The 23,050-nt window shown below is 43.7% G+C and overlaps 2 protein-coding genes across 2 annotated transcripts in view; both read left to right on the top strand.

Annotated features, from left to right (window-relative positions):
* LOC310779570 (uncharacterized protein) overlaps positions 1 to 14,823 on the top strand; it is a gene marked incomplete at its 5' end in the record, with an annotated part of 25,050 nt that extends 10,227 nt beyond the window's left edge. Inside the window, 2 exons of the mRNA XM_083640096.1 lie at positions 11,052 to 11,893; positions 14,762 to 14,823. Coding sequence (XP_083496222.1) covers positions 11,052 to 11,817 — 766 coding nt within the window. The 3' untranslated portion in view covers positions 11,818 to 11,893; positions 14,762 to 14,823. The remainder of the gene's footprint in view (positions 1 to 11,051; positions 11,894 to 14,761) is intronic.
* On the top strand, positions 12,556 to 23,050 carry LOC310779569 (uncharacterized protein; the record flags this gene model as incomplete). The annotated part of the gene is made up of 11 exons (XM_083640095.1): positions 12,556 to 12,582; positions 14,762 to 14,823; positions 14,921 to 15,524; positions 18,765 to 18,826; positions 18,924 to 19,293; positions 19,501 to 19,565; positions 19,746 to 19,930; positions 20,767 to 21,011; positions 21,624 to 21,688; positions 21,783 to 21,931; positions 22,032 to 23,050. The coding sequence occupies 11 exons, from the start codon at positions 12,556 to 12,558 to the stop codon at positions 22,118 to 22,120; spliced, it is 1,923 nt and encodes a 640-aa protein (XP_083496221.1). The 3' UTR covers positions 22,121 to 23,050.

Genomic DNA, 23,050 nt, shown 5'->3' with positions numbered 1-23,050 from the left:
CAACATACATTTGGAATTTTTGTGTTAAATCTACTACACCAATCTAGAGTTAAATCTTCTTTGCAATAGCATTCACCCTCTCTACTCACGTCCGTCTATATTTTTTCAATGGCCAAAATTATTAGCAAGAGATTTTCAATATATTCAGGTTTAAGAATTGAAATTTTTCGCCAAGCATATTCACTTTAACCATTCATGCTAGGTAGTCTAATTGGTCTTAATGCTGGATCATACAGTGGAATGCATTTTATTCCAGTTGCTGGATTTTCAAAGAAAATAATTAATATAATCATCCCTCCATCACTATAAAAGGACAAAGATGCACTCAGTGCACTTCCCCTCCTGGAATTTTACTGTGGTAGTAAATAAAGGAATAATTAAGAAAATTGAATAATATAATTGAATAATGTAAAATGAAATAGTTAAAATAGTGCTTGAAATAAAACTAAAACTAAGGTAAAACATGAGAAATATAGCCAACATAAAAATGCTTACAACCTGCTTTTATTCTTGCAGCTTGAGCCTACTTACCAAGCAGCATACTCCTCCTTCAGCTCCTTGGAAGTGGTGTCATTCAGGTAATTTGTTTATGTTCAGCTTTGCAAGAATGAAAGAATAAACATCAGAAAATCATGATGACTGAAACAATTTTTTGTCTGTAATTTCATTTGCAGTAGTGGATCGATCGTCAATAACATCGAAGTTACTTTCGCGGACTCATCTGTTCCTACATCTACCCAGATTGGAAATGTTATAATCAATGCAGCTTCAAGCATTACAGCCTTCAACATTGACACTACCACAGTTTCTGTGGGTGGCACGCTTGTAACTACTACAGCTGCTCCAACAACTACGACAGCTGCTTCAACAAGCACAACAGCTGCTCCAACAACCACAACAGCTGCCCCAACCACCACAACAGCTGCTCCAACCACCACAACAGCTGCTCCAACAACCACAACAGCTGCTCTAACAACCACAACAGCTGTCCCAACCACCACAACAGCTGCTCCAACCACCACAACAGCTGCCCCAACAACCACAACAGCTGCTCCAACAACCACAGCAGCTGCTCCAACAACCACAACAGCTGCCCCAACCACCACATCAGCTGTCCCAACCACCACAACAGCTGCTCCAACCACCACAACAGCTGCTCCAACCACCACACCAGCTGCCCCAACAACCACAACAGCTGCTCCAACAACCACAACAACTGCTCCAACAACCACAACAACTGCTCCAACAACCACAACAGCTGCTCTAACCACCACAACAGCTGCCCCAACAACCACAACAGCTACCCCAACAACCACAACAGCTGCTCCAACAACCACAACAGTTGCTCCAACAACCACAACAGCTGCCCCAACCACCACAAAAGCTGCTCCAACCACCACAACAGCTGCCCCAACAACTACAACAGCTGCCCCAACAACCACAACACCTGCTCCGACAACCACAACAGCTGCTCCAACAACCACGACATCTGCTCCAACCACAACAGCTTCTCCAACGACAACACCAGCTTCTCCAACCACCACAACAGCTGCTCTAACCACCACAACAGCTGCCCCAACAACTACAACAGCTGCCCCAACAACCACAACACCAGCTCCAACAACCACAACAGCTGCTCCAACCACCACAACAGCTGCACCAACTACAACAGCTGCCCCAACAACCACAACAGCTGCTGCAACCACAACAGCTGCTCCAACCACCACAACAGCTGCTCCAACAACTACGACAGCTGCTTCAACAACCACAACAGCTGCTCCAACGACCACAACAGCTTCTCCAACCACCACAACAGCTGCTCCAACAACCACAACAGCTGCCCCAACCACCACAACAGCTGCTCCAACCACAACAGCTGCTCCAACAACCACAACAGCTGCTCTAACAACCACAACAGCTGTCCCAACCACCACAACAGCTGCTCCAACAACCACAACAGCTGCCCCAACAACCACAACAGCTGCTCCAACAACCACAGCAGCTGCTCCAACAACCACAACAGCTGCCCCAACCACCACATCAGCTGTCCCAACCACCACAACAGCTGCTCCAACCACCACAACAGCTGCTCCAACCACCACAACAGCTGCCCCAACAACCACAACAGCTGCTCCAACAACCACAACAACTGCTCCAACAACCACAACAGCTGCTCTAACCGCCAAAGCAGCTGCCCCAACAATCACAACAGCTGCTCCAACAGCCACAACAGTTGCTCCAACAACCACAACAGCTGCTCTAACCACCACAACAGCTGCCCCAACAACCACAACAGCTGCTCCAACAACCACAACAGTTGCTCCAACGACCACAACAGCTGCCCCAACCACCACAACAGCTGCTCCAACCACCACAACAGCTGCCCCAACAACTACAACAGCTGCCCCAACAACCACAACACCTGCTCCGACAACCACAACAGCTGCTCCAACAACCGAGACATCTGCTCCAACCACAACAGCTTCTCCAACGACAACAACAGCTTCTCCAACCACCACAACAGCTGCTCTAACCACCACAACAGCTGCCCCAACAACTACAACAGCTGCCCCAACAACCACAACACCAGCTCCAACAACCACAACAGCTGCTCCAACAACCACGACAGCTGATCTAACCACAACAACAGCTTCTCCAACGACCACAACAGCTTCTCCAACCACCACAACAGCTGCCCCAACCACCACAACAGCTGCCCCAACAACCACAACAGCTGCTCCAACCACCACAACAGCTGCTCCAACAACCACAACAGCTGCCTCAACAACCACAAGAGCTTCTCCAACCACCACAACAGCTGCTCCTACAACCACCACAACAGCTGCACCAACTACAACAGCTGCCCCAACAACCACAACAGATGCTGCAACCACAACAGCTGCTCCAACCACCACAACAGCTGCTCCAACCACCACAACAGCTGCTCTAACAACCACAACAGCTGCAACTACAGCTGCTACAACTACTTTCTCAGTCAGTTTCTCATCTGATGAGACATTTTCATCTGACCTGGCAGATTCATCATCTACAGCTTTTGCAACTCGAGTCACAAAGATAACAACAGCGGTAAGTCTCCCATTTGCTCAAAGGATTGCAAATACAGATTGCTGCATCCTTATAATATTTTTGTACACAAGTCTTAACATCTAATAACTAGCTAATATTCTACAATAAGCCTTCCTTTAATTTAATTCATATGTACTCATCTTCCAACATCGGACAATCGTTTTTGTCAGTGTCAAAATACATATGAAACAGAAATGTACACTATGTGACAATATAAAATTTTCAATCAATTTTCAATCTACTTTGCAATAGCATTCACCCTTTATTCACTTGGGGCTATATTGTTTCACTGGCAAAAACTATTAACTAAGACATTTTCAATATATTCAAGTTCAGAATTACCAATTTGTTCCCAAGACTAATTCTGTTTTTACCATTCTTGCTAGGTAGTCTCAAGGTCTTTGCACACAGAGTCAGTTTTTTTCAGCGTTTTTTTTTATGTCACCTGGAAACACAGACGGGTCAAACAGCTCACAAAAGCCCATTGAGTGATGCGAAAAATGCAGAAAATCGAACCTGTTCTGAAAACTTGATGAAATAAAAATTATGGATGAAAGTGACACAGTGACACAACATGAGGTCGTATTTATTTTAAAACGTGCGACAATTTCAGATGGAAAATATAGACTATTAGACTAGCGTCTATTGTATTCTGATATCAGAGATCAGGTCATTCATTACTCAAAGTATGGAAAATATAGCTCATAATAATGTCCTTTTAGCACACAAATGTCTAAAAATCTAATACCCACCTAATAGTTTACAATAAGTGTTCCTTTAATTTCATTCATGATGTGCTCCTCTTCCAAAAATATTTTTTGTTAGTGTCAACATACATTTGGAATTTTTGTGTTAAATCTACTACACCAATCTAGAGTTAAATCTTCTTTGCAATAGCATTCACCCTCTCTACTCACGTCCGTCTATATTTTTTCAATGGCCAAAATTATTAGCAAGAGATTTTCAATATATTCAGGTTTAAGAATTGAAATTTTTCGCCAAGCATATTCACTTTAACCATTCTTGCTAGGTAGTCTAATTGGTCTTAATGCTGGATCATACAGTGGAATGCATTTTATTCCAGTTGCTGGATTTTCAAAGAAAATAATTAATATAATCATCCCTCCATCACTATAAAAGGACAAAGATGCACTCAGTGCACTTCCCCTCCTGGAATTTTACTGTGGTAGTAAATAAAGGAATAATTAAGAAAATTGAATAATATAATTGAATAATGTAAAATGAAATAGTTAAAATAGTGCTTGAAATAAAACTAAAACTAAGGTAAAACATGAGAAATATAGCCAACATAAAAATGTTTACAACCTGCTTTTATTCTTGCAGCTTGAGCCTACTTACCAAGCAGCATACTCCTCCTTCAGCTCCTTGAAAGTGGTGTCATTCAGGTAATTTGTTTATGTTCAGCTTTGCAAGAATGAAAGAATAAACATCAGAAAATCATGATGACTGAAACAATTTTTTGTCTGTAATTTCATTTGCAGTAGTGGATCGATCGTCAATAACATCGAAGTTACTTTCGCGGACTCATCTGTTCCTACATCTACCCAGATTGGAAATGTTATAATCAATGCAGCTTCAAGCATTACAGCCTTCAACATTGACACTACCACAGTTTCTGTGGGTGGCACGCTTGTAACTACTACAGCTGCTCCAACAACTACGACAGCTGCTTCAACAACCACAACAGCTGCTCCAACGACCACAACAGCTTCTCCAACCACCACAACAGCTGCTCCAACAACCACAAAAGCTGCCCCAACCACCACAACAGCTGCTCCAACCACCACAACAGCTGCTCCAACAACCACAACAGCTGTCCCAACCACCACAACAGCTGCTCCAACCACCACAACAGCTGCTCCAACCACCACAACAGCTGCTCCAACCACCACAACAGCTGCCCCAACAACCACAACAGCTGCTCCAGCAACCACAGCAGCTGCTTCAACAACCACAACAGCTGCCCCAACCACGACATCAGCTGTCCCAACCACCACAACAGCTGCTGCAACCACCACAACAGCTGCTGCAACCACCACAACAGCTGCCCCAACAACCACAACAGCTGCTCCAACAACCACAACAGCTGCCCCAACCACCACAACAGCTGCCCCAACCACCACAACAGCTGCTCCAACCACCACAACAGCTGTTCCAACAACCACAACAGCTGCTCCAACAACCACAACAGCTGCTCCAACAACCACAACAGCTGCTCTAACCACCACAACAGCTGCCCCAACAACTACAACAGCTGCCCCAACAACCACAACACCTGCTCCAACAACCACAACAGCTGCTCCAACAACCACGACATCTGCTCCAACCACAACAACAGCTTCTCCAACGACAACAACAGCTTCTCCATCCACCACAACAGCTGCCCCAACAACCACAACAGCTGCTCCCACCACCACAACAGCTGTCTCAACAACCACAACAGCTGCTCCAACCACTACAACAGCTGCTCCAACCACAACAGCTGCTTTAACCACCACAACAGCTGCTCCAACCACCACAACAGCTTCCTTAACAACCACAACATCTGCCCCAACAACCACAACAGCTGCTCCAACCACAACAACAGCTTGTCTAACCACCACAACAGCTGCTCCAAGCACCAAAACAGCTGCCCCAACCACTACAACAGCTGCACCAACAACCACAACAGCTGCTGCAACCACAAAGGCTGATGTAACCACAACAGCTGCTCCAAGCACCACAACAGCTGCTCCAACAACCACAACAGCTGCTCCAACAACCACAACAGCTGCTCCAACAACCACAACAGCTGCCCCAACAACCACAACAGCTGCTGCAAGCACCACAACAGCTGCTCCAACCACAACAGCTGCTCCAACCACCACAGCAACTGCTACAACCACCACAACAGCTGCCTCAACAACCACAACAGCTGCCCCAACAACCACAACAGCTGCTCTAACCACCACAACAGCTGCCCCAACAACTACAACAGCTGCACCAACAACCACAACAGCTGCTCTAACCACAACAGCTGCTCCAAGCACCACAACAGCAGCTCCAACAACCACAACAGCTACTTCAACCACCACAGCAACTGCTACAACCACCACAACAGCTGCCCCAACAACTACAACAGCTGCCCCAACAACCACAACACCAGCTCCAACAACCACAATAGCTGCTCCAACAACCATGACAGCTGCTCCAACCACAACACCAGCTTCTCCAACGACCACAACACCTTCTCCAACCACCACAACAGCTGCCCCAACAACCACAACAGCTGCTCCAACCACCACAACAGCTGCTCCAACCACCACAACAGCTGCCTCAACAACCACAACAGCTGCTCCAACCACCACAACAGCTGCTCCAACAACCACAACAGCTGCTCCTACAACCACCACAACAGCTGCACCAACTACAACAGCTGCCCCAACAACCACAACAGCTGCTGCAACCACAACAGCTGCTCCAACCACCACAACAGCTGCTCCAACCACCACAACAGCTGCTCTAACAACCACAACAGCTGCAACTACAGCTGCTACAACTACTTTCTCAGTCAGTTTCTCATCTGATGAGACATTTTCATCTGACCTGGCAGATTCATCATCTACAGCTTTTGCAACTCGAGCCACAAAGATAACAACAGCGGTAAGTCTCCCATTTGCTCAAAGGATTGCAAATACAGATTGCTGCATCCTTATGATATTTTTGTACACAAGTCTTAACATCTAATAACTAGCTAATATTCTACAATAAGCCTTCCTTTAATTTAATTCATATGTACTCATCTTCCAACATCCGACAATCGTTTTTGTCAGTGCCAAAATACATTTACTTGTGATTTTGGTCTTACATTTAGACCAATATAAATGGAGTGGTAATTCAAGAAATGTACACTATGTGACAATATAAAATTTTCAATCAATTTTCAATCTACTTTGCAATAGCATTCACTCTTTATTCACTTGGGGCTATATTGTTTCACTGGCAAAAACTATTAACTAAGACATTTTCAATATATTCAAGTTCAGAATTACCAATTTCTTCCCAAGACTAATTCTGCTTTTACCATTCTTGCTAGGTAGTCTCATGGTCTTTGTACACAGAGTCAGTTTTTTTTTCAGCGTTTTTTTAATGTCACCTGGAAACACAGACGGGTCAAACAGCTCACAAAAGCCCATTGAGTGATGCAAAAAATGCAGAAAATCGAACCTGTTCTGAAAACTTGACGAAATAAAAATGATGGACGAAAGTGACACAGTGACACAACATGAGGTCGTATTTATTTTAAAACGTGCGACAATTTCGGACGGAAAATACAGACTTGGTGTGCAAAACTTCCACTTGGTTTTTGCAGTACGTCTTAATAGGGTACTATAGGTTGTTTTCTACAAGGCTGGATCATACATTGAAATACCCAGGTCTCTTGTGGGATGGCATTTGATTCCAGTTGCTGGGTTTCAAACAAAAATCATCACCCCATCAATATGAAAGGATAAAGATGCACTCTCAGTGCACTTCCCTTTTTGTAATTTTACAGTGGTTTCAGGGGGGCTAATAAAGAAAATTCTGAAAAGAAGGAAATTTAATTGTGTAATTAAACGTTAAAACGAAATAGTGAAAATTTTCCAAATTCAAGAGACTAAGGAAAGAGAACATTAAGAGTATGCTTACAACCTGCTTTTATTCCTGCAGCTTGAGACCCTTTACAAAGCAGCGTACCCCTCCTCCTTCAGCTCCTTGACAGTGGTGTCATTCAGGTAATTTGTTTATGTTCAGCTTTGCAAGAATGAGAGAATAAACTTTCCATGATGACTGAAACAATTTCATTTTCTGCATTTCCAATTGCAGTAGTGGATCGATCGTCAATAACATCGAAGTTACTTTCGCGGACTCATCTGTTCCTACATCTACCGAGATTGGAAATGTTTTGACCAATGGAGCTTCAAGCATTACAACCTTCGACATTGACACCACCACTGTTTCTGTGGGTGGCACGCTCATAACTACTACAGCTGCTCCTACTACTGTTACAACAACAGCTGGACCAACAACTACCACAGCGGCACCATCAACCACAACAGCTGCTCTAACCACCACAACAGCTGCCCCAACAACTACAACAGCTGCACCAACAACCACAACAGCTGCCCCAACAACCACAACAGCTGCTGCAACCACAACAGCTGCTCTAACCACAACAGCTGCTCCAGGCATCACAACAGCTGCTCCAACCACAACAACAGCTGGTCTAACCACCACAACAGCTGCTCCAAGCACCACAACAGCTGCTCCAACCACAACAGCTGTTCCAACCACCACAGCAACTGCTACAACCACCACAACAGCTGCCCCAACAACCACAACAGCTGCTCTAACCACCACAACAGCTGCCCCAACAACTACAACAGCTACACCAACAACCACAACAGCTGCTGCAACCACAACAGCTGCTGCAACCACAACAGCTGCTGCAACCACAACAGCTGTTCTAACCACAACAGCTGCTCCAAGCATCACAACAGCTGCTCCAACCACAACAACAGCTGGTCTAACGACCACAACAGCTGCTCCAAGCACCACAACAGCTGCTGCAACCACAACAGCTGATCTAACCACAACAGCTGCTCCAACAACCACAACAGCTGCCCCAACAACCACAACAGCTGCTCCAACAACCACAACAGCTGCCCCAACCACCACAACAGCTGCCTCAACAACTATAACAGATGCACCAACAACCACAACAGCTGCTTTAACCACAACAGCTGCTCTAACCACAACAGCTGCTCCAAGCATCACAACAGCTGCTCCAACCACAACAACAGCTGGTCTAACCACCACAACAGCTGCTCCAAGCACCACAACAGCTGCTCCAACCACAACAGCTGCTCCAACCACCACAGCAACTGCTACAACCACCACAACAGCTGCCCCAACAACCACAACAGCTGCTCTAACCACCACAACAGATGCCCCAACAACTACAACAGCTACACCAACAACCACAACAGCTGCTGCAACCACAACAGCTGCTCTAACCACAACGGCTGCTCCAAGCACCACAACAGCAGCTCTAACAACCACAACAGCTACTCCAACCACCACAGCAACTGCTCCAAGCACCACAACAGCTGCCCCAACAACCACAACAGCTGCCCCAACAACTACAACAGCTGCACCAACAACCACAACAGCTGCTCTAACCACCACAACAGCTGCCCCAACAACTACAACAGCTGCACCAACAACCACAACAGCTGCTGCAACCACAACAGCTGCTCTAACCACAACAGCTGCTCTAACCACAACAGCTGCTCCAAGCACCACAACAGCTGCTCCAACAACCACAACAGCTGCTCCAACAACCACAACAGCTGCCCCAACATCCACAACAGCTGCTCTAACCACCACAACAGCTGCCCCAACAACTACAACAGCTACACCAACAACCACAACAGCTGCTGCAACCACAACAGCTGCTCTAACCACAACGGCTGCTCCAAGCACCACAACAGCAGCTCTAACAACCACAACAGCTACTCCAACCACCACAGCAACTGCTACAACCACCACAACAGCTGCCCCAACAACCACAACAGCTGCCCCAACAACTACAACAGCTGCACCAACAACCACAACAGCTGCTCTAACCACCACAACAGCTGCCCCAACAACTACAACAGCTGCACCAACAACCACAACAGCTGCTGCAACCACAACAGCTGCTCTAACCACAACAGCTGCTCTAACCACAACAGCTGCTCCAAGCACCACAACAGCTGCTCCAACAACCACAACAGCTGCTCCAACAACCACAACAGCTGCCCCAACAACCACAACAGCTGCTCTAACCACCACAACAGCTGCCCCAACAACTACAACAGCTACACCAACAACCACAACAGCTGCTGCAACCACAACAGCTGATCTAACCACAACAGCTGCTCCAACAACCACAACAGCTGCCCCAACAACCACAACAGCTGCTCCAACAACCACAACAGCTGCCCCAACCACCACAACAGCTGCCTCAACAACTATAACAGATGCACCAACAACCACAACAGCTGCTGCAACCACAACAGCTGCTCTAACCACAACTGCTGCTCCAAGCATCACAACAGCTGCTCCAACCACAACAACAGCTGGTCTAACGACCACAACAGCTGCTCCAAGCACCACAACAGCTGCTGCAACCACAACAGCTGATCTAACCACAACAGCTGCTCCAACAACCACAACAGCTGCCCCAACAACCACAACAGCTGCTCCAACAACCACAACAGCTGCCCCAACCACCACAACAGCTGCCTCAACAACTATACCAGATGCACCAACAACCACAACAGCTGCTTTAACCACAACAGCTGCTCTAACCACAACAGCTGCTCCAAGCATCACAACAGCTGCTCCAACCACAACAACAGCTGGTCTAACCACCACAACAGCTGCTCCAAGCACCACAACAGCTGCTCCAACCACAACAGCTGCTCCAACCACCACAGCAACTGCTACAACCACCACAACAGCTGCCCCAACAACCACAACAGCTGCTCTAACCACCACAACAGATGCCCCAACAACTACAACAGCTACACCAACAACCACAACAGCTGCTGCAACCACAACAGCTGCTCTAACCACAACGGCTGCTCCAAGCACCACAACAGCAGCTCTAACAACCACAACAGCTACTCCAACCACCACAGCAACTGCCCCAACAACTACAACAGCTACACCAACAACCACAACAGCTGCTGCAACCACAACAGCTGCTGCAACCACAACAGCTGCTGCAACCACAACAGCTGCTCTAACCACAACAGCTGCTCCAAGCATCACAACAGCTGCTCCAACCACAACAGCAGCTGGTCTAACGACCACAACAGCTGCTCCAAGCACCACAACAGCTGCTGCAACCACAACAGCTGATCTAACCACAACAGCTGCTCCAACAACCACAACAGCTGCCCCAACAACCACAACAGCTGCTCCAACAACCACAACAGCTGCCCCAACCACCACAACAGCTGCCTCAACAACTATAACAGATGCACCAACAACCACAACAGCTGCTTTAACCACAACAGCTGCTCTAACCACAACAGCTGCTCCAAGCATCACAACAGCTGCTCCAACCACAACAACAGCTGGTCTAACCACCACAACAGCTGCTCCAAGCACCACAACAGCTGCTCCAACCACAACAGCTGCTCCAACCACCACAGCAACTGCTACAACCACCACAACAGCTGCCCCAACAACCACAACAGCTGCCCCAACAACTACAACAGCTGCACCAACAACCACAACAGCTGCTCTAACCACCACAACAGCTGCCCCAACAACTACAACAGCTGCACCAACAACCACAACAGCTGCTTTAACCACAACAGCTGCTCTAACCACAACAGCTGCTCCAAGCATCACAACAGCTGCTCCAACCACAACAACAGCTGGTCTAACCACCACAACAGCTGCTCCAACCACCACAGCAACTGCTACAACCACCACAACAGCTGCCCCAACAACCACAACAGCTGCTCTAACCACCACAACAGATGCCCCAACAACTACAACAGCTACACCAACAACCACAACAGCTGCTGCAACCACAACAGCTGCTCCACCCACCACAACAGCTGCTCTAACAACCACAACAGCTGCAACTACAGCTGCTACAACTACTTTCTCAGTCAGTTTCTCATCTGATGAGACATTTTCAACTGACCTGGCAGATTCATCATCTACAGCTTTTGCAACTCGAGCCACAAAGATAAAAACAGCGGTAAGTCTCCCACTTAAAATGAACCCTGTGATATCAGACAGTTCAGGGCATTTGCTCAAAGGATTGAAAATATATACAGTATTGCTGCTGCGCTATATTGTTTCACTGGCAAAAACTATTAACTATAGGCACTTCTTAACATGCAGTGGAATCCGTATTATAACCTGCACCTAGCCGGTTGGCCTGCATGTTAAACAACAATTAGCCGGCCTACGCGCACTCCCGCAACTCCGTATCTTATCTACCTCGACCACCGGTATAAGATCCGCTTCCACGCAAGCGCTGGTCATGTTAAACAGTGGAACGATATGATCCGCATATGTCTGAGTGGGCGGGTGTGGCTCTTCGTGACTCACTTCACGTTCGCTAGTTTATTAATTAATGAATCGTTCGGGCAATCGCTTATATCAACGAGCAAACTCACGGTTTCCTCAAGTGCTGCAAAAACGGCTTGATTTGTTAAGTGGGGGCTAGAATGACCGTGCTTTCCGAGGTGAGGGCTGGCTTGACTGCAGTTGCAGGCAGCCAGGTCCAGTGCATCAGGAGGGACGCTGCTGCGTTGCTTGCTTGCTCCCATGTCAGAAAAAGCCTAACTTTTGTGGGGAGAAATACATTGAAAACTAGTCAGATATGACTTGAAATGCAATTTTTTTATCGAGATCATGCAACAAGGAGCCTACTTCAGGCAGGCAAGACGGCAGGAAAGAACCAGAAGCGTGCCTGCCGCCGTCAAAAGCGAAAGCGACCCGACGTAGATAGATAGGCTACAGTAAGAGCATGCATGCATGTTGTCTGTTTCAATTACCGAGAACGACGTGCCGACCAATTAAATATTCTTGCTGCGAAATCGGCCTCTTAATGACAACACTGGAATAAATAAGATCGACTACGACTATAGAGGCTATAAAGAATGGACTATAGAGAAATAAATGGATTCAAAACGTTTATTTAGGAAACATAGGCTATCAAACTTTTGTGGGGAGAAATACATTTAAAACTAGTCAGATATGACTAGTTGCCACTTGTAAAATAAATCACCCACAGTGATTGACGACGGTGCGACCACTATTTTGACTGCCTCATAGCTAAAGCTGTTTCCTATCACATTTCTTGTGTTTGACATGCTACCGCCCCCCCCCCCCCCCCCCACTGGCAGAAAAAACTGCTCATATCCAGTTGTTTCTTAACAAAGATCCCTCATGTTTAGAAAGGCAAAACCTGAAAAGATCCTGTTCTCTGTAGCCTGACATGATCCAGAGTCCATGTTTAAAAGGCACTTAAGACATTTTCAATATAAAATTTGATCACAAAAAAAAAAGACATTTTCAATATATTCAACTTTCAGAATTACCAATTTGTTTCCAAGCCTAATTCTGCGTCTACCATTCTTGCTAGGCAGTCTTAAGGTCTTTGCGCACACAGTCCGGTTTTTTCGTATGCGTTTTTTAATCTGTCACCTGGAAACACAGACAGGTCAAACAGCTCACAAAAGCCTATTGAGTGATGCGAAAAACGCAGAAAATCGAACCTTTTCCGAAAACTTAAATGATGGACGAAAGTGACACAGTGACACAACATGAGGTCATATTTATTTTAAAACGTGCGACAATTTCGGGTGAAAAATACGGACTCGGTGTTCAAAATTTCCACTTGGTCTTTGCAATACGTCTTAATAGGGTATAGCTTGTTTTCTACAATGGTGGATCATACAGTGAAATACCCAGGTCTCTTCTGGGATGACATCTGATTGCAGTTGCTGGGTTTCAAATAAATATAATCACCCCATCACTATGTAAGGATAGGATGCACTCTCAGTGCACTTCCGTTTTTGTAATTTTACAGTGGTATCAGGGGGACTAATAAAGACTAGAACGACCGCACCGCGGATATATGCCTCTGCCAATGAGCAGTTGACATCCATGTCTGGCCAGACTTTGATGTTTGAGCCAAATGTGAAGAGATTCCGTGAAGGCAAAGGGCGTTCATGAGGTCACAGTGACCTTGACCTTTGACTACCAATACGTAATCAGTTCATCCTTGAGTCCAAGTGGACGTTTGAGCCAAATTCGAAGAAATTCCGTCACGGCATTCCTGAGATGTCGCATTAACGAGCTTGAAAATAACCTTTGTGAGGTCACAGTGACCATGACCGTTGTCCACCAAAATCAAATCAGTTCATCCTTGAGTCCAAGTGGACGTTTGAGCCAAATTGGAAGGAATTCCGTCAAGGCGTTCATGAGATATTGTGTTAACAAACTTGGGAATGGCATTCGTGAGGTCCAGTGACCTTGAACTTTGACCTTTGACCACCAAAATCTAATCAGTTCATCCTTAAGTCCAAGTCAACGTTTGAGGCAAATTTGATTAAATTCCGTCAAGGCATTCCTCAGATATGACGTTAACAAACATCGTATGGACCGACGTACGGACGGACAAACCGAATCCATAATACCTCCGGCCTGGCTATCGCCGGCGGTGGCATAAAAATGGCTAATAAAGGAAATTCTGAAAAGAAGGAAATTGAATTGTGTAATTAAACGTTAAAATGAAATAGTGAAAATTCTCAAAATTCAAGAGACTAAGGAAAAGAAAACATTAAGAGTATGCTTACAACCTGCTTTTATTCCTGCAGCTTGAGACCCTTTACAAAGCAGCGTACCCCTCCTCCTTCAGCATTCCCCTCCTGGAAGTTTACTGTGGTAGTCAATAAAGGACTAATTAAGAAAATTATGCAAAGAAGGAAATTGAATAATGTAATTGAACAATGTGAAAATGTAGTAAAACTACTTGAAATTAAAACGACTACGGTAAAAACACAAAAGATATAGCAAACATAAAAATGCTTACAACCTGCTTTTATTCCTGCAGCTTGAATCTCTTTACCAAGCAGCATACTCCTCCTTCAGCTCCTTGACAGTGGTGTCATTCAGGTAATTTGTTTATGTTCAGCTTTGCAAGAATGAAAGAATAAACGCCAGAAAGTCATGATGATTGAAACAATTTGTTTTTCTGCATTTCCAATTGCAGTAGTGGATCGATCGTCAACAACATCAAAGTTAGTTTTGCGGACTCATCTGTTCCTACATCTACCCAGATTGGAAATGTGTTGATCAATGGAGCTTCAAGCATTACAACCTTCGACATTGTCACCACCACTGTTTATGTGGGTGGCACGCTCATAACTACTACAGCTGCTCCAACAACTACCACAGTGGCACCATCCACCACAACAGCTGCTCCAACCACCACAACAGCTGCTCTAACCACCACAACAGCTGCTTCAACAACCACAACAGCTGCTCCAACCACCACAACAGCTGCTCTAACCACCACAACAGCTGCTTCAACAACCACAACAGCTGCTCCAACCACCACAGCAGCTGCTACAACCACCACAACAGCTTCCCCAACAACCCCAACAGCTGCTGCAACCACAACAACAGCTGCTCTAACCACCACAACAGCTGCTCCAACCACCACAACAGCTGCTCTAACAACCACAACAGCTGCAACTACAGCTGCTACAACTACTTTCTCAGTCAGTTTCTCATCTGATGAGACATTTTCAACTGACCTGGCAGATTCATCATCTACAGCTTTTGCAACTCGAGCCACAAAGATAAAAACAGCGGTAAGTCTCCCATTTAAAATGAACCCTGTGGTATCAGAGAGATCAGGGCATTTGCTCAAAGGATTGAAAATATAGATTGCTGCATCCTTATAATGATCTTTTTGTCCACAAGTCTTAACATCTAATAACTAGCTAATATTCTACAATAAGCCTTCCTTTAATTTTATTCATATGTACTCATCTTCCAACATCCAACAATCGTTTTTGTCAGTGCCAAAATACATTTACTTGTGATTTTGGTCTTACATCTACACCAATATAAATGGAGTGGGAATTCAAGAAATGTACACTATGTGACAATATCAAATTTTCAATCAATTTTCAATCTACTTTGCAATAGCATTCACCCTTTATTCACTTTGGGCTATATTGTTTCACTGGCAAAAACTATTAACTAAGACATTTTCAATATATTCAAGTTCAGAATTACCAATTTGTTCCCAAGCCTAATTCTGCTTTTACCATTCTTGCTAGGTAGTCTTAAGGTCTTTGCACACAGAGTCAGTTTTTTTCATATGCATTTTTTTATGTCACCTGGAAACACAGACGGGTCAAACAGTATACGTTTGCGGCAAATTTTATGAAATTTATGAAACATCGGACGGACGGACGGACGCCTGGCTATCATTGGCAGAGGCATAAAAATGGCTAATAAAGGAAATGTAATTAAAAAGAAGGAAATTGAATTGTTTAAACGTTAAAATGAAATCGTGAAAACTCTCAAAATTCAAGAGACCAAGGAAAATAAAACCCTATCGTCGTACGGCGTTATCGTTTGCGCACCTCTTACGCTATCTTCCCTGCGTCTTAAGCTATCGTCTGTCTCCACCATCCAGTTTTGCGCTGGAATCTAAGCGCAGACACAAGTGTAGACAGGGTAGGCAAGTGTCATTTTGTGCTCTGGCGAAGATACCATTGTCATGTTCCGAGCGTAAACACAGGTTTGGGCATTGCCCGTGCCAAAATAGGCGTTTCAGCGCAATGTGTTAGAAAAAAGGGCCTTTGGTGCTCTCAATTTTAACGCCACCTAAAAGCAGGTCTTAGTGCAAAAAACCCCACCGACCTGGGGTCCACCCGCTATGCCGACCACCCGCAGTGCCGACAGCCCGCAATGCCGACGTTAGGTTTAGGCGTGGGGGGTGGGAGAGTTTAGGTTTAGGGTTAGGGTCTGGGGGAGGTTAGGTTTAGGCGTGAGAGGTTAGGTTTAGGCGTGGGGGTGGGAGAGGTTAGGTTTAGGGTTAGGGTCTGGGGGAGGTTAGGTTTAGGCGTGAGAGGTTAGGTTTAGGCGTGGGGGGTGGGGTGGTAGAGGTTAGATTTAGGGTTAGGGTCTGGGGGAGATTAGGTTTAGGCATGGGGGGTGGGGTGGGAGAGGTTAGGTTTAGGCGTGGAGGGTGAGAGAGGTTAGCTCCAGCCGGTCCACCGACAAGCTGCATGCCGCCTCGCTCAGCTGGTTCTGCTTGTGGGCTATCGGCATTGCGGGCTGTCGGCACATAGACGGGGCACCACTATGCCAGGCATACGCCTGAGCGCACACAGTATTCTCCGTGCAGTGCAGGAAATCCTCGCTTGGATACATTACGCACAGCATGGATGTCACTCTCTCTCCAACACCTCGCGCGCACACACTCCCTCCTCAGAATGACACGTTGATTTTCAACTATAGCCTACATTGCAGAAAAAAGCACACCTTGATTTAAAAATGAGAAGTAATTTGTCATGGTTTTATTAGGCTACATAATTCCCGACCATACAGGTCTGTGGTGTGAGGTAACAGTAGATTGCTTTTGAGAAAGTTGTGCCGGCCAGTAGGCTATAGCCTACAGTAATTTCCCTGCAATTGCACCAACAATACCTTAACCCGAGTGGACAATTCTGATATAGGCTATTGAAATAGGCTAGAATTAAAATCTCAGACATCCCTACCCTATTAAAGAAACAAAATATTTTTAAATGTGTAGGCTATGTTATATAGCCTATATGAACGAAACGACTAATTACAGTAAGTGCACGCTTTGGGACATGGGGATATTCACCACGTAACTTGTTTACACAGGCCGTCTGTGTAAATAAGAATTTGTTCTTAATAAAGAATATAGCCTGTCTAAATAAAGGTAAAAAAACACAAAAAAACACACACAAAAAACACACTGGTGTGTTTCAAATGGATCGTTACATCAGCATCAATTTTCGTTTAGTTTCTAATGGTTTATCTTAAACCGAACTGGTTCATCCTCCAATTCTCTCCCCCTCTCTTGCTCCCGTCTCTCTCTCACACTCTGCTTACGACACTCGGCAAGAAAGAAGCTGCTGTCACAGACGTGACTATAACTTTTAAGGGGAGTGGACTGGACATGAGCGCACACGTGTGAATAGGCTACTGTTTTGGGCATAAACACAGCTATATGGAGGTTTGCACGAGATGACGTGAAGCGCAGCGGGCCGACACGCCCACAATTAGGGCTTTGCGCGGCGCTATTCCAGCGCAAAACGGGCGCTAATGCAAAATTACCGCGTTTGCGACGATAGAGCCCTAAGAGCAGTGCTGACCAATTTGGGGCCCGCGGGCCAAGTTTGGCCCACGCTCTGTTTGTTTTGGCCCGCCACGGATTTGGGAAAAAAAAGTTTTTTTGTTGTTGTTTTTTTAGATTTTTTTCCCCGATTTTATATCCCATTTTTATCCCCCATTAGTGCTAATTTACTTTTATTTATCCTGGTTATTGGTCCATGTTTAAGCTCCCCACAAATGCAGATGTTTTTTTTAAATATATATAACCAATTGCAAATTATTACAATTACCAAATAGATAAAAAGTAGATTATTATATTGAAATGTTATTTTAGATTTAGAATGTTAATTTTCTATAAAACACAATACATTTTAATGTAATTCCACAACGTTTAATTTTGGCCCTCGGCCCTCCACCCAGATTGAGTTTTGGCCCTTCATGGGAAAGAATTTGGGCACCCCTGCCTAAGAGTATGCTTACAACCTGCTTTTATTCCTGCAGCTTGAGACCCTTTACAAAGCAGCGTAGCCCTCCTCCTTCAGCCTTCCCCTCCTGGAAGTTTACTGTGGTAGTCAATAAAGGACTAAATAAGAAAATTATGCAAAGAAGGAAATTGAACAATGTAATTGAACAATGTGAAAATGTAGTAAAACTACTTGAAATTAAAAAGACTAAGGTAAAAACAAAAAAGATATAGCCAACATAATGCTTACAACCTGCTTTTATTCCTGCAGCTTGAATCTCTTTACCAAGCAGCATACTCCTCCTTCAGCTCCTTGACAGTGGTGTCATTCAGGTAATTTGTTTATGTTCAGCTTTGCAAGAATGAAAGAATAAACGCCAGAAAGTCATGATGATTGAAACAATTTGTTTTTCTGCATTTCCAATTGCAGTAGTGGATCGATCGTCAACAACATCAAAGTTAGTTTCGCGGACTCATCTGTTCCTACATCTACCCAGATTGGAAATGTGTTGATCAATGGAGCTTCAAGCATTACAACTTTCGACATTGTCACCACCACTGTTTATGTGGGTGGCACGCTCATAACTACTACAGCTGCTCCTACTACAGCTGCTGCTAAAACTACAGCTGCTAAGACTACAGCTGCTAAGACTACAGCTGCTCCTACTACAGCTGCTCCAACTACAGCTGCTGCACCAGTTGCACTTCTCCACTCAGAGCTGGCACATCCATTCACAAAAGAACTCATGAACTCCAATAGCACACAATTCAAAGAGCTTTCAGTCACAGTTGTTGCCATGGTAAGAATAATTTCATCGTTTTGTTGATGTTGTCTTGTTAAGCAAATCATTACACTGTTCATTGCAACTGATAAACAAAGCATTATAATGCAGATTTCACATGAATTGAAATTCATTCCATCCCATTTGATATTCATTTGGAGAATATTGTATTTGAAATGCACTCAATAATTATGTCTGATTCCCCCCCCGTTTTTCTTCTTGCAGTATCATATAATCTTCAGTGAGAAATTTGGTGTTCTCTTCATCCGCACCTATGTTATAGCATTTAGGTAAACTACAAATTCTACTTCCTTTTAAAGCCTCTCTCATGTATGTTTCTATGTGGATAATGATGTTATCTATATCTGTGTGACACCTATAAGTTACATATTTAAATAAGTTATCAATATAATTTATAATTTTCATAGATTTTGACTCTTGACTTTATGATTTTGGCATTTGTGATACAGCCGTGGTGGAGCCAGAGCACAATCTAATAACACGCAAGCAGAAATGGGGATTGAGTTCAACAGGACTGCTCCAGCTTCATCTATCCCAGCGGCTGATACCATTGTGGCGGCTGTGACAGAAGCTGTGAATAACCCCAACAATACCTTCAACGTCACTATTAATACCAACTCTCTCCAAATAACAGGTAAGTTAACAGTTAACACATAAGTCTAAATTCCACTCTACTCATTATTTGAAACATAATTTTAATTTGCCTGAATTGAAAAGTTGGGAGCAAGATTATGCTTGTAAATGTGAAACAGACATAGCTTAGTGACAAGTGCAATTTGTGGCAGGATTGACTATTCTAGATATCTGTCACTCAATGAAAATGCTTGTCACTAACTGGTAATTTGCTTAAATTCATTTTGGTCTTTATATAATCCCATAGGGCAATTTGGTTTGCAGCTAAAACACCACCGCCACACATAAAAACACAGTAACCATGTGACAATAAAGACATTAATAAAACATCACTCAAACACAATGGGAGTGAAAAGTGAGTGAATAATTTCTCAAGAACAGCCATTTTGTAGATCGGCATGGGACTAGCTTGTGACCATGGGTGTAGTGAAGGGTAAATGCAGTTTACCTACAGTACCTCTTTGAAATGAGGCAGATAGTTGACTCACCTATTTTCAGATCAACTGTATAAATCATTGAGGGCAAACAAGGTGGGTAAACTACTCGCCTTGGATAGTTTACCCACCTCTGTATTTACAACTACACCCCTGCTTGTCACTACTTTCTTGACACTATCGCAAATTCAGAATTATTTGATAAGACGCTTGCAGTTTGCAAAACCAATTCTCTTTGACAGGATTGTTTTGATGCAGCAGCCATGTAGCATTGTGGAACTAATGGTCTAAATGACATCAGACATGTTTTTGCCTTGCACATGACTGTACGATGCATTACTGATATACAGTACTCACAATGTAAGGGCAAGCTATTAATAATTTATTCTTGAAAAATTCACAGGTTATTTAAACCTCAGAGCAACCACTCCAGCCCCCACCACAGCTGCTGCCACCACAGCTGCTGCCACCACAGCTGCTGCGACCACAGCTGCTGCGACCATAGCTGCTGCAACTACAGCTGCTGCCACTACAGTAGCACTCACTCCCGTACGGGTCACTTTCTCATCTGATGAGACATTTACAAGTGACCTGCTGACTTCAACATCTTCAGCTTTTGTAACTCGTGCCACACTGATAAAGACAGAGGTAAGTCTCCCACTTAAAATTAAGCCTGTGGTAGTATCTATTGCATTCTGATATCACAAGAGACCAGACAATATACATTGCTGCATCCTAATCTTTTTTTTTTACAAAAATGTCTTAAAATATCTAATAACTATGTCATATTCTATAACAAGCCTTCCTTTGGGGGCAGATGTTGAGAAACTGATCACATCATATATCTTCCAACAATAATTTTTGTCTGTTAAAACACATTTACATGTATTTCGGATTTTCTAAATGGAAATTCAAGAAAATTACAGTACGTGGCCGTATACATTTTCAAATCAAATTTCAATCTAGTTTACAATAGCATTAACCCTCTCCATTCAGTTTGGGCTATATTGTCACTCACTGGCAAAAACTGTCTAGGGTAATTCCACTTTTAACGATTAGGTAGTCGTGCATTTCCCCTTTTGTCATTTTAGTGGGGTAGTAAATATAATAAATAAAATTATGAAAATAAGGAAATTAAATGGTGTAATTAAATAATGTGAAGTAACATAATAAATAGTTGAAATATTAATAGGATAATTAAAAAGACTAAGGAATATAAATATAAATAAATATGCTTACAATCTGATTTTATTCCTGCAGCTTGAGCCTTTTTTCAACGCAGAGTTCTCCTCCTCCTTCAGCTCCATCACAGTGACGTCATTCAGGTAATTTCTTTATGTTCAGCTTTTCTAGAATGAAAGAATGACCAGAAAGTCACGATGATTGGAACAATTTTTTTCTCTGTAATTCCATTTGCAGTAATGGATCAATCGTCAATAACATGGATGTTAGATTCACGGCCTCATCTGTTCCCACTGCTACCCGGATTGGAAATGTTTTGATCAATGCAGCTCCAAAAATTACAGCCTTCAACATTAACCCCAACTCTGTTTCGGTGGATGGCACAGGTAAGCAATATTGAGTACTACTGTACTTGGATCAAAAAGTGCAAAAACTTTCCACACTTTTTTAAATACATGTTTCTTTTTCTTCTCTATTCCTTTACAGCGATTTCAAGTGGAGTAAGCCATGAGATCAGTCTCCTCACTGCATTCTTCTTGGTGGCGTTGTCATGGCTACTCTCAAACCAGCAATAAGTGTCAGCGGAGACATGTCAAAGGACTATGGCCACCGTCACTGGAATGAGAAATGAATACGAGATTTGTGAGGGTCTCAAGCAGTAAGCGTCGGAATAACCTCCAGATATTAAATTCCAAATTGTAATGTAAGACATTAAGTACAATGGGGCAGGCAAATTTAGAGGATGCCTCCTGGTTGCATTTCAGTCACTATCCAACTATGCAAATGACAGCATACATATACACCTTGGAATGCCAGTTGGAAACCACTGAACACACGGTCCAATGAAAAGAAAATAATATGGCAATACTACAAATAAAAACACAATAATGATTTAAATCATGGATAGTCCATCCAAATTAATTGCACTATGTACATGTACAATTTGCCTCATTGAATGCCATGTGATATAGCAATATTTTAATAATAAATTAATAACTTTAGAATTGTTGACTTTAAAGGTCAATTTATGTGTAGAATGAAAACTATATGAATGAAGTAAATACAATATCTGTGTTCCCACTTCAACAATAACTATCAAAACATCCAAAATGATCATATTAAAGTTGTAAGAAAGGGCTGGCTCCCTGCAGTGACGCTTTGTTGTTGAGGAACTGATCACAGATATTGTTGCATGCAGGGTGAATGCTTCAGCAACAATGTATCGTTATATTCTATGGTTTATTTATCTTATAGTTATCATGGTCCAGTGACTTTTTGTGTAAGTCTAGACCACATTTGTCTATTAAATGGTTAAACAATGTCCATGACAATGAACAATGTCCTGTATGATTATCCAGTCAATTGTATTATTTATACATCTATTTATACTGTTATACATAAGTGTATTCTGTGAGCTTACATTATAACATTTGTACAGCCTACTTTATGTAAAAAAGAAGAAGAGTATATCTTTATGATGAGCAGAATAAAATTTATTTAAAACA

The sequence above is a fragment of the Poromitra crassiceps genome (assembly GCF_964638095.1).
Source record: "Poromitra crassiceps genome assembly, chromosome: 7".
Lineage (NCBI taxonomy): Eukaryota > Metazoa > Chordata > Actinopteri > Beryciformes > Melamphaidae > Poromitra > Poromitra crassiceps.
This window is presented reverse-complemented; position numbering and strand designations above follow the sequence as displayed.